Here is a 12,981-nt window from a genome sequence, read left to right as displayed (position 1 = left end):
GTTGAGCCTACAGGGCTGGCTCTGGAGGTGATGAAGAGAGCTTTGGATGTTACTGCTTGTCACTACTTGGGGTGGGAGTGTCATATAAAAGACTTTGTAATATCTGTCTTGAAATAACTGTCAATGTCTTTCAACCTTTCTTTGATTCGTATAACCGTGCATCTCTAACAGAATTATTTTCTTTCAAACTTCTGCATAGCAAATTAAACTGTTCAGTTGCCATTACCTTCCACAGACATCTTATAAATAGTTTGCAGACTTACAGAAGTTCACAGAACAGAAGGTAAAAACCACTTCTGGACAGTTTGGGGGAAAATGAGGTTCTGCAGAGTTCTGCAGAAGTGCCCTGGTGCTTATTTGGGTGTAAGTGCCCATTTATTGTGCAGAAATTGACTCTCGTGGAAGAGATTTTTGAGGCCCTCTTAGGTGCTAATCAGAAATCTTTGAATTATATTTGTGTAGCAGTGTTTAATGTGGAATCACCTTTACCCTAAGCCTTGAAGACTAGGGCGACTGCAGATCTGCCTTTTGGCACGCATGCATTTTCTTCCCTCTGTGTTGGAAGCAAGGAGAATTCTGCTTGCGTGAGAGTGGACACCTTGCTAGTTTGTATCCTGGCCTTTTTTTCCAACCTTATTCAATGCAGATAAAACAAACAACTGTTGTTCCAGTGCTCGGTCTATTGTAATGTTCCTGTGTGAGATGGGAGGAGCACACTATATTTCCATTGCATATCCTCTCACCACTCAAATAATGGGAGCACCGGGAAAGGGAGAATTCCTCCTCTGACCCCAAGGGTCTTCGCAAACAAGAGGTTCTCCCCAGCAATGCAGTTCATGCTTAGCAGGCGCCAGGTGTCTGCTGTGTAAGGATAGGCACCCTCTGCTTTCCAGGGCTAAAAAGTGTAGTGGCTTATGTTAGCAACACAGCAGAGCCATAAGTAAGTTTGGTTCTGGTTTGTTGTGGTTTTTGGGTTGGTTTTTTTTTCATGAGCCATATGGGAGAAGCCTTTTTTATCTCTGGATTTTAGAAGTAAGAGCTTCAGCCTTTTCAAACTGTCCCCTGCATAAAGGATCAGCATTCTGCTTTGGAGCCAGATAAATAAAAGACAGTTTTGCTCTGAAAAGAATATATGTTAGTATGTAGGATATCTGCATTTTGTATCAGCAGGTGTTGTGTAGATGGTTGTGGGTTTTTTTTAAGGGTAAGCTTGACACGTTGAACTACAATCAGGAAGTCCATCTGTGGTCTGTCTGTCCAATGCGTAAGCAGTAGGAAGCAGGATTCTGCTTTTTCACATCCTTATTTTCAAAATGGAGATGAAATGGCTACAAACGTGGAAGTTGCTTGTTGCATTCCTTTTGTATAAACTGAAAAATGGTTCAGCGCCTTCAGCTCCAGTAGGGCGCTCTCTGTCAGTACACCAGGCAGACTTGCTGGACACTGATCAGTGCAGAGAGCAGGTCTGTTGCATAAAAGTACCTTTTAGTTACATTTCTGCACGGAATTACATTTCCAGCGTGACCAGGAGTCTACAAGGTGCTTTATGGCAGGAAGCACAGAGTTCCAGTTTAGTTTTTGTTGTCTCTGTTAGGTGTCCCTCTAACAGTGCCCCGAGGCAGTTGGGAGGAGGCGCTCTGCCCCACCACACTCGTGCAGTCAGTATGTGATCCCAGTCGGTGACTGGACAGCGCTGGAGTCCTGAGCGATGCCTCTGCGGTGAAGTGATGTAACACTGTCAGCAGCTTGCTATCCTTCCTGCCTGCCCACCCGGCTCTGCAAGGCTGTTGCAACCTTCACTTTTGCTGCTTTCCAGGTCTCGTGTCCCCCTTTCTAGGCCTGCCATAGGCTTTTATTTCATCTCTGATTGACTTTATCTGCTATGAGAAAGTGGGCTGAGGGCAGTTAAAGTCACCCAACTTTTCATTCCAAGCCCTGCAGTAGAAATCAAGCATGGAGGCTAGCTCAGCACCTGCCTTCTGCATCTGTAGTGTGTGGCTCAACACCCGAGGCGGTGTGAGGCTGGCTGTGGTTTGTAAGCCTTAAGCAGATGGTTCCTGGAATGACCCAGATTCACCAGCACCATATCGACTCCTTAATCAGAAGTTTGTGTGTGTCGGTGTCTGTGCAGCGTTCTGCATCACTTTAAAAGCCAGGGTGTGAGGGGCAGAAATTACCTGCATCTTGTCTGCCCCTTGGTCAGGTGTGTGGCTGTGCTTTTTTCACTTACCTACTTGTTTGTGAAGCTGGAGTTTTCTTCTGACTGTATATGTGCAAAGCAAATATTGACTTGTGGGACTAATGGCATTTGCAGCACCAGGATATGCCTTTGCCTGACCTGAGGGAGAAACTCGCAATGTGGGGAGAGTGGAAGGGAAAGGGAGGGCTTCCTGCCGAGAGCTCCCCTTGTGCATTTCATTGAGCAAGTCTGGATTTTAATTAGGGAAACAAGCTTTCCAGGTGTGAGAGGACAGAAATCAACTGCCTGATGCAGCACAGGGTCTTCTTTTTGTCTGATTTCTGAGAGAGGGAGAAGATCTACATGGGATTTTAAAAGCTGAGCTGGAAGAGCCTTCTAGAACTACACCTAAGCGTGTGGCCTCCTGATGGGTACTGTGGCTTTGCAATTGCTTTTCTCTCTTCCAAGACATTTTTAAAAATAAATAAATGAAGGAAGAGAATAGAGAGCAGTGGAAACTAGCTGACAGTCCAGAGGAGGCAGTGGGATTTACTGCCTGCAGTGTTGCTTCATGTTCAAATTAAGCTTAATGGAAAGCAGAGTCTTTCCCTATGTTGGCTTACTGTCAGAGGAAGCTTTGTATATGCTGTTCATATGACAGTGGATGAAAATAGAAAGATTTGTTCTGTTTGTTCTGGTCCTTCTGACAATGTTTGGTGATGGCTGCTGCACAGTTACTAGTTGTAATATTTTCAGCATACAAAAACATTGCTTTGTAAAAATGTTTGTCTTCTGCACAGTCTGTCTGATAGAGGTACGTTGCTTTTTGACAGCTTTTTGGTGGACGCTTTTTGTTGTTATTGTTGCTAAAACCTGGGAAGGAGTTTCTGTCCCAAAAATAAAAGATCCTACTGAAAGGTTTCCGATAGCATCATTTCATGCCTAGCACATCCAGGCAGTACCACAGCAGGCTTAAGTGGAGATCACGTGGCAAAAGAGGCCAAGCAAGTAAAACATAGGCAGCAGGAGATTGTTATCTGGTGTTTGCAAGAAGCCAGGTAATTGAAACCTCTCATCACAGCTGTGTGGAAGAGCAGTATGTCCAGAGGAGGCTTGACAGTGCCAAGTGGAAGTAAATTTGCAGGTCTCCTTTGCAAACGTCGATTTAGAAAAGACACCTACACTGGGAAAGAAATCAATCTGACATAATCCTGCACAGTGTGTATTTACAAGTCCAACAAAGGTGTTGCAGCTGGAGCGCTTCAGATAGCTGTACCTGATGCTGACTGCATTCTTCCCTTGCAGCCTTCTTTTTCAGGCACACCCCTGTCATTGTAGCCGTCTTCTAGCAGGCTGGAATCAATGGTGGTGTGATTTGTTTTAGCCTGAACTCAAAAAGTAAAGCTGTAAATAACAGGTACCAGTTACATTTTAACAAAAACTGTTTCCAAAGTGTGAATACTACCTTGTTGTGTGACCAAAATTGCTTGATGTAGGAAACTTAACTTGCCTTTAAACATAGAAGATGCTTCTTAATGGATGGGTGAAAGCTGGTTTTTAGAAGTCAGAGAGTTTGGGAATTGCCATTAATACCTGTTGGATCTAATGTGATTTTTCCTTTGTATCCCTTACTGTTGCTGGTTTTCAGAAGTGTGTACTGGGTAAATAACACAGTTAAGTGCGCTGCAGCCATTTCATGCATGCAATTTCACAGGCTTCATGGGAGCCCCTTTCGTTACTTGCTGTCTCCTGGCTAGGAGAGTCTGAGAGTTGCTTTAGGTTTATATCCCTGAGTCAAAGGAGAGGACTTACTATATCAATCCCATATGCCAGATATCCTCCTCCTGGTTTGCTCTGGGTGGTGCCTGGCTGTGTCGGAGAACCTTCCTCCAAGTTCCTGTGATGCTTTACTGGAGGCAGAGTAGGAGGGGACAGAAAGCAGGATGACGAAGACCTACATGGCTGGTGCAGCAGCCTCAGCACCTTCTGGTGGAGCACCTGGCTCTGTGGGCAGTCCCCAGCGCTCCACCTCCTTGTGCTGCAGCTGGAGCCTTCTTGTGGTGCGGTTCACTCCCCACCCTGCCCTTCCGCGCACCGTGTGCCCGCAGCAAGGCGAGCCTCTTTGGGCCCATCCCAGATGAGTGCTTGCAGGAACGTTTCTATAGGAACCAGGGGCAGGAAAAACCTGCCCACCAAGTTCAGTGCTCATTAGTCTGGGACATGAGGGCAGGCTGCAGGCAGGGAAGTGATCTCCAGCAAGGCGGAGGCCAGCATGTGATGATGTGGACAAGGAAAGGTGTTCCCCTCTACTACACCTGTTCTAGGAGGTGGAAGGACTTGTAGCCTCCGCACTCTCCTGCCCTGCTGCCTGAGCACCGTGGTTAATTCCCGTCTTACGGGGTGTTTTCTCACCTACGTGCCCAACGCTGGCCTGGCTCCTCCATAGCAGGTTGGTTCAGTAGTGATTGTGCATGCGGTGACGGTTAATAATGGCTGAGGGCGATCCCTACTTGCAAGCTTGTGGTACTGAGGATGGATTCAGAGCAGAGGCAATGAGAAGAAGCATGGCAGACATACCACATGGCTGAAACAGTGATTGCATTCCTAATAAAAGTCATTGGAAACGGGGTTAACTGGGCTGGGAGAAGGCAGGGGAGGAGGAGCTATTGCAGGCTCTGTGTATTGCAGGCTCAGGAACAGAGCAGCTGTGGTTGCAGAGCAGTGATAAGCCTGGGAAAAAAAAGCATCAAAATGCATTCAGTGATGTAGAAAGGGGAATAAGTATTGTCAGGAGATTTACCTGCTTGGTGTGCGTGCTGTGTGCATTCCCATGTAAAGTGAGTGTGCAGGTGCTCATTTTGTAATTCTTGTTACATCTTCAGTTACTAAGGGAAGAGTTGGTGTTCAGAGAACAAGTGAGGCTAGTGATGGGAAGAGTAGAAAACATTTACAGAACTCGTGGGTAAGCAGCTGGCCATTTTGTGGAGAACTTTACTTCTGAGAAACAAAAGCTGGACATTTGTTTGTTTTTCTTTTTGCCCTGAGAGTTGGTGTCAGAAGATCAGAGTGCCTGTTCATCCATGCCAGCCTTTTACTTGCAGAGAACCCATAAAGCCTATGAAATCGCATGCATGAAATGGCTACAGCAGACTTAAAACTTCTGGAAACAAGCAACTGTAAGGGATAAAATCTGGGAGGAAGAAGCCTTATCATTTGTGTTCTCAGACACAGATGCTTTTTATGCTTTTGCAGTGTTTTACAGCTGCTTATCTTGGAGTGCTGTAGCAAGCCACTGCCAGGCTCCGAGTGCTCACTGGAAAGCTCACTGAAATGCAAAGGCAATATAACCTTGTACTACTGAGCACTACAAACAGCTTGGACAGGGCCTGCTGGGTGAATCCCTGGGGTTCCTTCTTTTAGTGCTGTGCAGTCATAAGTAGCTGTACTGGAAAGGGGAAGCTGGAAAACCCATCCCAGACATGCAAATGTTAGTTTCTCCCAGGTTCTTTCCCAAGTGCGAGTGACTGATATATCCCAGCACTGGCTTTGTCTGCGTGGTGGAGGTGGCTCTTGATGTCTCCCACATATGGAGTTGTAAGGTTGATCTTAACGTTCAAAAATCTCTCCCGGTGATTACCGAACTATTCTATTGTTGTCCTGGAAAACCCTTATAAAAATCTGCTGTGAACTGGTATCAGGAAAGTAAGGAGGGGAGCTATGTGGGCTGTTTCATCATCTGAGCTTGATCGCCTGGTTTAGTTTAGAGGAGCCTGGCTCATTGCAGAGGTACTCGATAGCGTGTTGTCCGCATCCTAGCACAATTCATTACAGAAAATCCTTGTCAGAAGCTTTCCCAACTCCTTTCAGGGAGCTGTATTCCACAGCCTAATACGCTTTACTCCTATGGTTTGTGATGCTACTTCTAAAATCTCTTTCAGGCTTTCTGCATCTGATGATACCCCCATTAAACTCTTTTTACTATGCCAGTCCCTTCTCCATGGGCAGTGTATTCAGAGAATGATGATGTATGTTGTGGGGGTTTTTAGTATTCATGATTAAATACAGGTCTTACAATATATGATGGAAAAGGTGATGAAAGTTGACTTGGTTTTTGACATCCTTTCAATCAGCACTGCAGTTAATGTCAGTAGGAATTTGGTAAATGACAGTGTGCTCTTTCTAGCTGATGGGTAGGTATGAAACCATCAGGAAATTCCAGTCTCTGGAATTTAATTTTCCTGTGGGGGAACGTAAATACTAAGGGATTTAATTTTCCTCTGGCGAACTTGAGGGGTCTGTCTGTCCCCCACCATGTTCTTAGATAGTAATTGAGTTCTCTCATCACATTTTTATTTTTTTTTCATTTATGACAGGATAGTGACCTCACACCTCTGAGAACAGCGTTTCTGGACCTGCTGACAGCCTCTGCTACTTGCCCTTTAGCACAATGTCAGGTGAGCAGACAAAAATGGACACAGTATTTTCTGGGTTTGGTTGCTTGTTCTTTGTTCAGCTGCAACTTAGTAAAAGAAAGTTACTGGTTCCAAGAGCTATTCTTTATGTTAACAGAGGGTCTGTTCAAACTGAGGTAAAGAAAATCTCCCTGCTCTTTGTGATCCAGCTTCCTTTTCACTGAGGGTGAGCTCAGTTCCTTTTTTTACCTTGTGCTGAAGCCTGAAGAAGCTGCTTCAGCCATTGAACTCAGAGGAAGAAGGAGGCTGAAATGTAGTCTTCCGTCCCAGTTTTTCGTAAAATTTGCTTGGTTCTGTTCTGCCAAGATTTGCCCCGAAGTAATTGGCTTACTTTATGATCATGAGAGATTTTTGCTAGAAAATGGTAGCTCTAGGGCAGGCGAAATCCTGAAGAATTACTGGAGTTCAGCTGTGGACCACTGAGATAAAAACTTTACTAAAACTAGGTCTCCTCCTTCTTTCAGAGCCCAACTCTCCCACTCCCTATTTCTCTCTAAACATTCCATCCTGGTCTGGCTGGTTATTTCAGGGCATATAACCCTGAGGGAGACTATATGTCAAAGCCAAATAAGCCTTTCTCTTGGTGATGTGCACAGTGGAAGACCTGGGGCATGCTTACCTGCTGAAATTGCAAAACTTGATGTCTGCTTTTATTCTAAGGGAAGCTGTTCAGTGGGACACTGCCTGAAACTGGAAAGGCGCTTATCCTGAACACAAAAGATAAAGATGATAGGCATAGTTTCTTTGCTGCAGCTCTCTATACATGGCTTGGCAATATCCCAGCCCTTCTGGAGCACAGGGAGCAGTTGAGCATCTTGCTGAGGGCTCTGATTTCCCATTTTGGTGCCTGGTTGACTAAGGTTCAAGGAACTCTGGAGTGCTTCTGGTGCTGGGGTCAGTGCCTCTGTAAGAGGCATTTACTCCTCCATAATATTTTTTTTTTCGCCGGTAATGATTCCCCTGGCTTGGCACTGATTGCACAGCTTTTCCAAGCAGAAGAAAGAGCATACGATGCCATGGACCTATTCTCTTCCCTAAAAAGTCCCTTTCTTAGAACTCCGTTTGGCCTTTTTGCTGCTTTTGTAAGGGACAAAACCATCTGAAATTGCTTGCTTGGTGAAGTGGGAGCTCTCTCAGTGTCTACAGTAGCAGTAGTGACAAACTTCTGGGTTAGTCCTTCCCTTGCTGGAACAGTCTGTATTGAGTGTGTGTCTTCCAAGGGAGTCTTTCGAGGTTTTCACTGCTATATGTTGATCTCTTTCTGTTTAGGCCATCACACTCCCTCTGCTGGGGGTCCCTTCTCAGCACTCACTCCCAGTATTTGGCCTCAGGAGATCCTGGCAAAATACACACAGGTACAGTGTCGGGCAGGGAGGGGGTGTTCCCTTTACTTCTGTGCAGAGCCAGAGACCCTGGTGATTTCTGGTGGTCTCTGAAAGCCACAGGGAAAAGGAGGGAGAAGGTGCACTTGCCCTCCCGTGTTTGGTTATGAATGCTTGTTTGCTACTTCAACTTTGTGTGTTTTGCGGCTGCATCCTGGGTCTTGCAAGAGGATCTTGCAGAGCACAAAGAAACTTGTGTGAATTATTGCCCTGTTGTTTTGCAAGTATTGCTGCACTGTAAAAATGTTGACATCCTTGGGGAGTCTCTGTCATCATCAGGCTACTGTGGATGGCTTGTGCATGGCAGGAAATGCTAGCCTCAAGACTTGTCACCAGGTGGGCAGAGCAGGAAGGAAGGAAGCAGCCATGGAATTTCATAATTTACCCACAGTGTTTGCTGAAGGTAGTTAAGCCCAGTGAAGCAGATAAACTTTATTGTGGAGCTATGCTAGAAGCACGCTTCTTGGGTGCTGCCTGGGTGCAATGCTTGTGAGAGACCCCCACAGGAGAGACAGGTGGGCTTGCAGGACAGGGGAGGTAGCTGTAAGTTTTCACTCCTTAAAAAGCCCGTTGTAACCTCCAGTGTGTACCCTGCAACCACAAGCATAGATGAGGAAAGTTGAGGTTTGGGTCATGGACCTTAATTTCCTTTCGCCTGTAATTTGGGCTTGCTTCACAGGTGAAAATCCCAGGTTTGTCTACTTCTTTCAGAGAAAATCTGAAAGCAACAGACAGGAGATGGAGCAATGCAGGGAGCTGAATTTGCAGTGTGTGTGCAGAGGTAACAGAAGACTGCTGTGTGTTAGAGATGCAGACAGTAGAGACCACTTTAGCTGGTGTGTGGGCCGGTTCTTCAGTCCATGAGGAGGGCTGTGTGTCCCTCCAGGTGGGAAATTCTGTCTTGGTATGATGTTGTGCTCAAGCCCTGCTGGAAAAAGGATGTGAAGGCAGAGCTTCACAACTCCCATGAAGTCAAAACGGGAATGGCATGCAACACCTCCTCAGCTGGGAATTGTGGTGGGAGTCATTGAAAGCAAAAGGGCAAGGAGTCTAGTTGTGTAGAAGGCACAGTGTGGATAGAGGTGGCATGGGGCAATATCCACATCTCTGTTCAGTTTTTAGTGCTAAATTGGTGAAAGTGTGTGTTTTCCTTCCTCACATCTCCCAGAAAGAAGATTGCATCGAGCAGCCAGAGTTCCACTATGATGAATTTGGTTTCCGAGTTGATAAGGAAGGTAAAGCCAGACCTATCCCTCCCCCTTCCATTGTGTCCTGTGCCCAGCCCTTCCAATGCTTTCAAGTACGGCAGGGTGATTTTTGCAGTCATTCTGTGCTAGATCTCATCTACCCACCTGTTGTCATCTTTCTGTATCCTACCATTGTAATCCAGTGTATTAGACGTGCTGGCCTCATGGGAGTCTGGAGCATAGATTAGTAGCAGAATCATTTCCATCCCCTTATGCTTGTGCCATGGGTAAGAGAGAAAAGTTAAGAGCAAGTTATTATTTCCCTTAGCAGCTGTATGCTGGGGAAGGGCAACCTTCCCAGTTCGCAGCGGGGTCTGTTGTGTTCAGTAAGCGCTGATAGCTGGCACAGTGACATGTGCTGTCTGTTGAAAAAGTCACGGCCGAGGTGAGCGGCAGCAGTATGTGTTCTACCCATCCCTGCAGCTTGGCAAAGCGTAGGATGAACTGAAGGGGAAGAGCCCTATCCTAGTTTTTCTGCAAGATGCAGAGGCAGGCGACCAAACAGAAGGAGATGTGGAGAGCTATTGCAGCTGGGCATTGAACTACAACTGTCTGCCTTTGCAAAGAGGAAGAGAAAGGCGTGCAGGATGTAGGTATTGCTTTATGAGAGGATGTTTCCAGGGCTCAGGCCATACAGTGCAAGGGCAGAAGTTGTTTGCGTGTGTACCCTGAGGCACCTTGAGTCATAGAGGATCCTCTTTGAAGCAATTACCCGGAGATGAGAACAGGACACAGCAATTTTCTTAAGCCAGAACATTTGATAGACTTGTGCATTATAAAATCAGCAGAAGATTTAGACTGCATTGTTGGGATGTGTTACGTGATGAAGGACAGGGTGCCTTACGTCAAACCTGTACTTGTGCTAAAGCGTCTATTTTAGAAGCCAGCCTCAGGATAAGATGCTCTCTCATTGAGAATTTGGAAGTGTCCTTTTTAAAGCTTTTTTGGTGGTGAAATATCCCCAAAGTTAACATTTCGCACCTCATTACTTGCATGAGAATATAGCTTCTGCTTGCCACCTCGGAGGCTCACTATGCTTTTGTCAGCCTGATTTGCAGATCCTTACAAAACCCAGCAGGATGACTGCTGCCAGGGTCTTGTTTAATTCCAGCCACGCTCTGCTCTAAATCCTGAGTAGGTAGAGACTAGAAGCCTGCTGACAGCTTCTTAGTTCTCAAGGCTCCAGTGCCTTTTGCTTACGACCATAAAATTTGGTGCATGGAGAAGACAATTAGAAACCAAGCTTTGCTTTTCCATGCTCTGGCTGGAGGATGTGAATGTTTTTAATGTGCTTTCTTCAGATGGCCGTCTTACTCCGCACCCTGCCCTATGTTCGTTCCCTCTTACTTGTCTCCATTTCTTTCCCTTCCCTTTGCTGAGGCAGACAGTGCTGAGCCAAACTCCAGCAGACATCGTCCTCCACTGACAGAGGAGCCACAGCAGAGGCTCAAGTGGCAGGCTCATCTGGAATTCACCCACAACCATGACGTGGGTGACCTCACCTGGGACAAAATTGAGGTCACCCTACCGCATTCGGACAAGCTGCGCTCCCTGGTGCTAGCCGGCATCCCACATAGCATGAGGCCACAGGTGAGAGTGTTGCCTGTTCTGGGCAGGCTCACCTGCCTGGAGTAAGAGACAGTGGAGCAAAACTGCTTGCTCTTGGTTGAGAGCGTGTCAGATTATGGCTTTCTGTGGCTGTCTTAGTGACTCTTCCTGTCTCTGTTCACCCTGCTCCCCCAGCTGTGGATGCGCCTGTCAGGAGCCTTGCAGAAGAAGAGGAATTCAGAGATGTCATATCGGGATATTGTGAAAAACAGCTCTAACGATGAAACTATTGCAGCCAAACAGGTAGGAGATACTGCATGGTGCTGACTGGGCACAAAGGAGTGCGGAGAAGGGCAAGATTTTCTGTGTGAGAAGGAAAGAGTGTCTGGTTGAGAGGACATATGTGGTTAAATCCTGCTGAAGCTTAAGCCTGTCGGGCATATTTCTCTTTTGTTTTGTTGGAATAGCAGCTGTGTGCCTCCCCTCCTTCTTAGAACAGCATGAAGGGGGTCTGGGCCATGCTACCTGCAGGCTAGAAAACAGTGCTGCAGTTGCATTTCAGCAAACATCCTGATAGTCACTGAGAGAAGTGAAGGGTGAAAGGCTGACAGGTGCACCTCTGTTGAGGTAGTGGCAGCTGCTTCCAGGGACTGTCTTTGTTCCCCCAAGCACAAAGTCTCTGAACACCAACAAGACTGTTAGAGAGTGTTTGCCCTCTTCCTTTGACCTCTCATTTTGTGGGAGGAGGCAAAGGCAAAAGAAACTGAGCTCTGCACATGCACACCTCTCACCAAGAAGCTAGGTACAAAAGGGTTGGAAGGAGGAACAACACTGCCCGAGGGAGATCTGTGGGCTGTTCACCCCCAAGTGCCCTGTCACAGATGTGGCCAGGTTGTTGGTTTCTCTCTGGAATAGGTTTGTTGGGAAGCCTTGCTCGAAATCCAAGCAGATGAAATTCCCAACTAGTATGCTTACTATTCTCAGCAGTGAAACTAGTGACTGAGTTTAGACAAGTATTTCTTGGGAGTCATCAATTCAGTGTCTGCACGGGCATTTTCCCACGTCAGTGAAAGCTGTTAAACTGATCCCAGGTATCTGGACAGGGCCGCCTTCCTTGGTGCTTAAGGACTTACGGATGGGTGTGGGAAAGCAGAGTTCTCTGAAGCAAGGGGCCATGGGGAAGTGCAGACAGCAGAAGGCCGTTGTTCAGATGCTGCAAGCTGACTCTGTCCTTGTTTATGGCTGTCTGGCAGATTGAAAAGGACTTGCTACGCACAATGCCCAGCAATGCCTGCTTCTCCAACGTGAACAGTATCGGGGTGCCACGGCTACGGAGGATACTACGGGGACTTGCCTGGCTCTACCCAGAGATTGGATATTGCCAGGGCACTGGCATGGTAACCTTCTTTCAGAGTGTCTTTGTGGTAGGGATCATTTTTTCTGGGGTCACTGCTGGGGCAAATGATTTGAGACAGTGCTGCCAGATGTTATGGCTTCCAGATGAGCTGAAGGGAAATCCCTTCCATGTAGAATATCTTTCCTAGGGAAGGGAGAGCAGGATAGTACCATGCCTCCAAAGATTTGGAAGAATTCAGTCTGTCTGTTGGGGAGGGGCAGGCATTACACTGCGGAGAAATCCCTTCAGTGAGGCTGCAGGAGAACTGCTGCAGAGGAAGGAAGATGTTGGTCACCTAGATATTGGTCCATATGTCCACAAGAAGAAGTGGGGCGAGAGTTCTGGTCCTTTCAGGACTTGCAGGTCTTCTTTCTTAAAAATCCTAGGTGGCTGCCTCTCTGCTGCTCTTCTTAGAGGAGGAAGATGCCTTCTGGATGATGTGCGCTATCATCGAGGAACTGGTTCCTGCCTCCTACTTCAGCACCACTCTGATGGGTGTGCAGACAGACCAGCGTGTCCTGCGACAGCTTATTGTGCAGTACTTGCCCCGCCTGGACAAGCTGCTGCAGGAGCATGACATTGGTAAAAATGTGCCCTAGAAACCATAACTTTTCTTGCCAGGGTGACGTGCAGACAAATTATTGTTCTTGTTTCATAAAGGGAGAGCAGCAGGGCCCTAGAGGCAATGCATGGTCATCTTTAAGCTGGGAGGACAGCACTTAGGAGTCCAACTTCACTGGCTGGCTAACTTCTGTTG

At 46.8% G+C, this 12,981-nt stretch overlaps 1 protein-coding gene across 9 annotated transcripts in view; it reads left to right on the top strand.

Annotated features, from left to right (window-relative positions):
* Positions 1-12,981, top strand: part of SGSM3 (small G protein signaling modulator 3) — a 30,405-nt gene that overhangs the window by 3,633 nt on the left and 13,791 nt on the right. For 5 of the 9 annotated variants that reach the window (XM_055809151.1, XM_027786653.2, XM_027786656.2 and 2 more), the window contains exons 2-8: positions 6,553-6,633; positions 7,921-8,006; positions 9,202-9,268; positions 10,665-10,870; positions 11,024-11,131; positions 12,082-12,225; positions 12,611-12,806. In XM_055809151.1, the coding sequence (XP_055665126.1) occupies positions 6,627-6,633; positions 7,921-8,006; positions 9,202-9,268; positions 10,665-10,870; positions 11,024-11,131; positions 12,082-12,225; positions 12,611-12,806 (814 nt within the window). In that variant the 5' untranslated portion in view covers positions 6,553-6,626. Of the gene's footprint in view, positions 1-3,484; positions 3,597-3,627; positions 4,629-6,552; positions 6,634-7,920; positions 8,007-9,201; positions 9,269-10,664; positions 10,871-11,023; positions 11,132-12,081; positions 12,226-12,610; positions 12,807-12,981 lie in introns of those variants that run through there. The other 4 variants (XM_055809153.1, XM_027786657.2, XM_027786655.2 and 1 more) reach the window with 2 other exon arrangements.

This window comes from Falco peregrinus, chromosome 6 (assembly GCF_023634155.1).
Source record: "Falco peregrinus isolate bFalPer1 chromosome 6, bFalPer1.pri, whole genome shotgun sequence".
In the NCBI taxonomy this organism is placed as follows: domain Eukaryota; kingdom Metazoa; phylum Chordata; class Aves; order Falconiformes; family Falconidae; genus Falco; species Falco peregrinus.
Note: the sequence above shows the minus strand (reverse complement) of the source record. Positions and strands in the feature narration are given on the sequence as shown.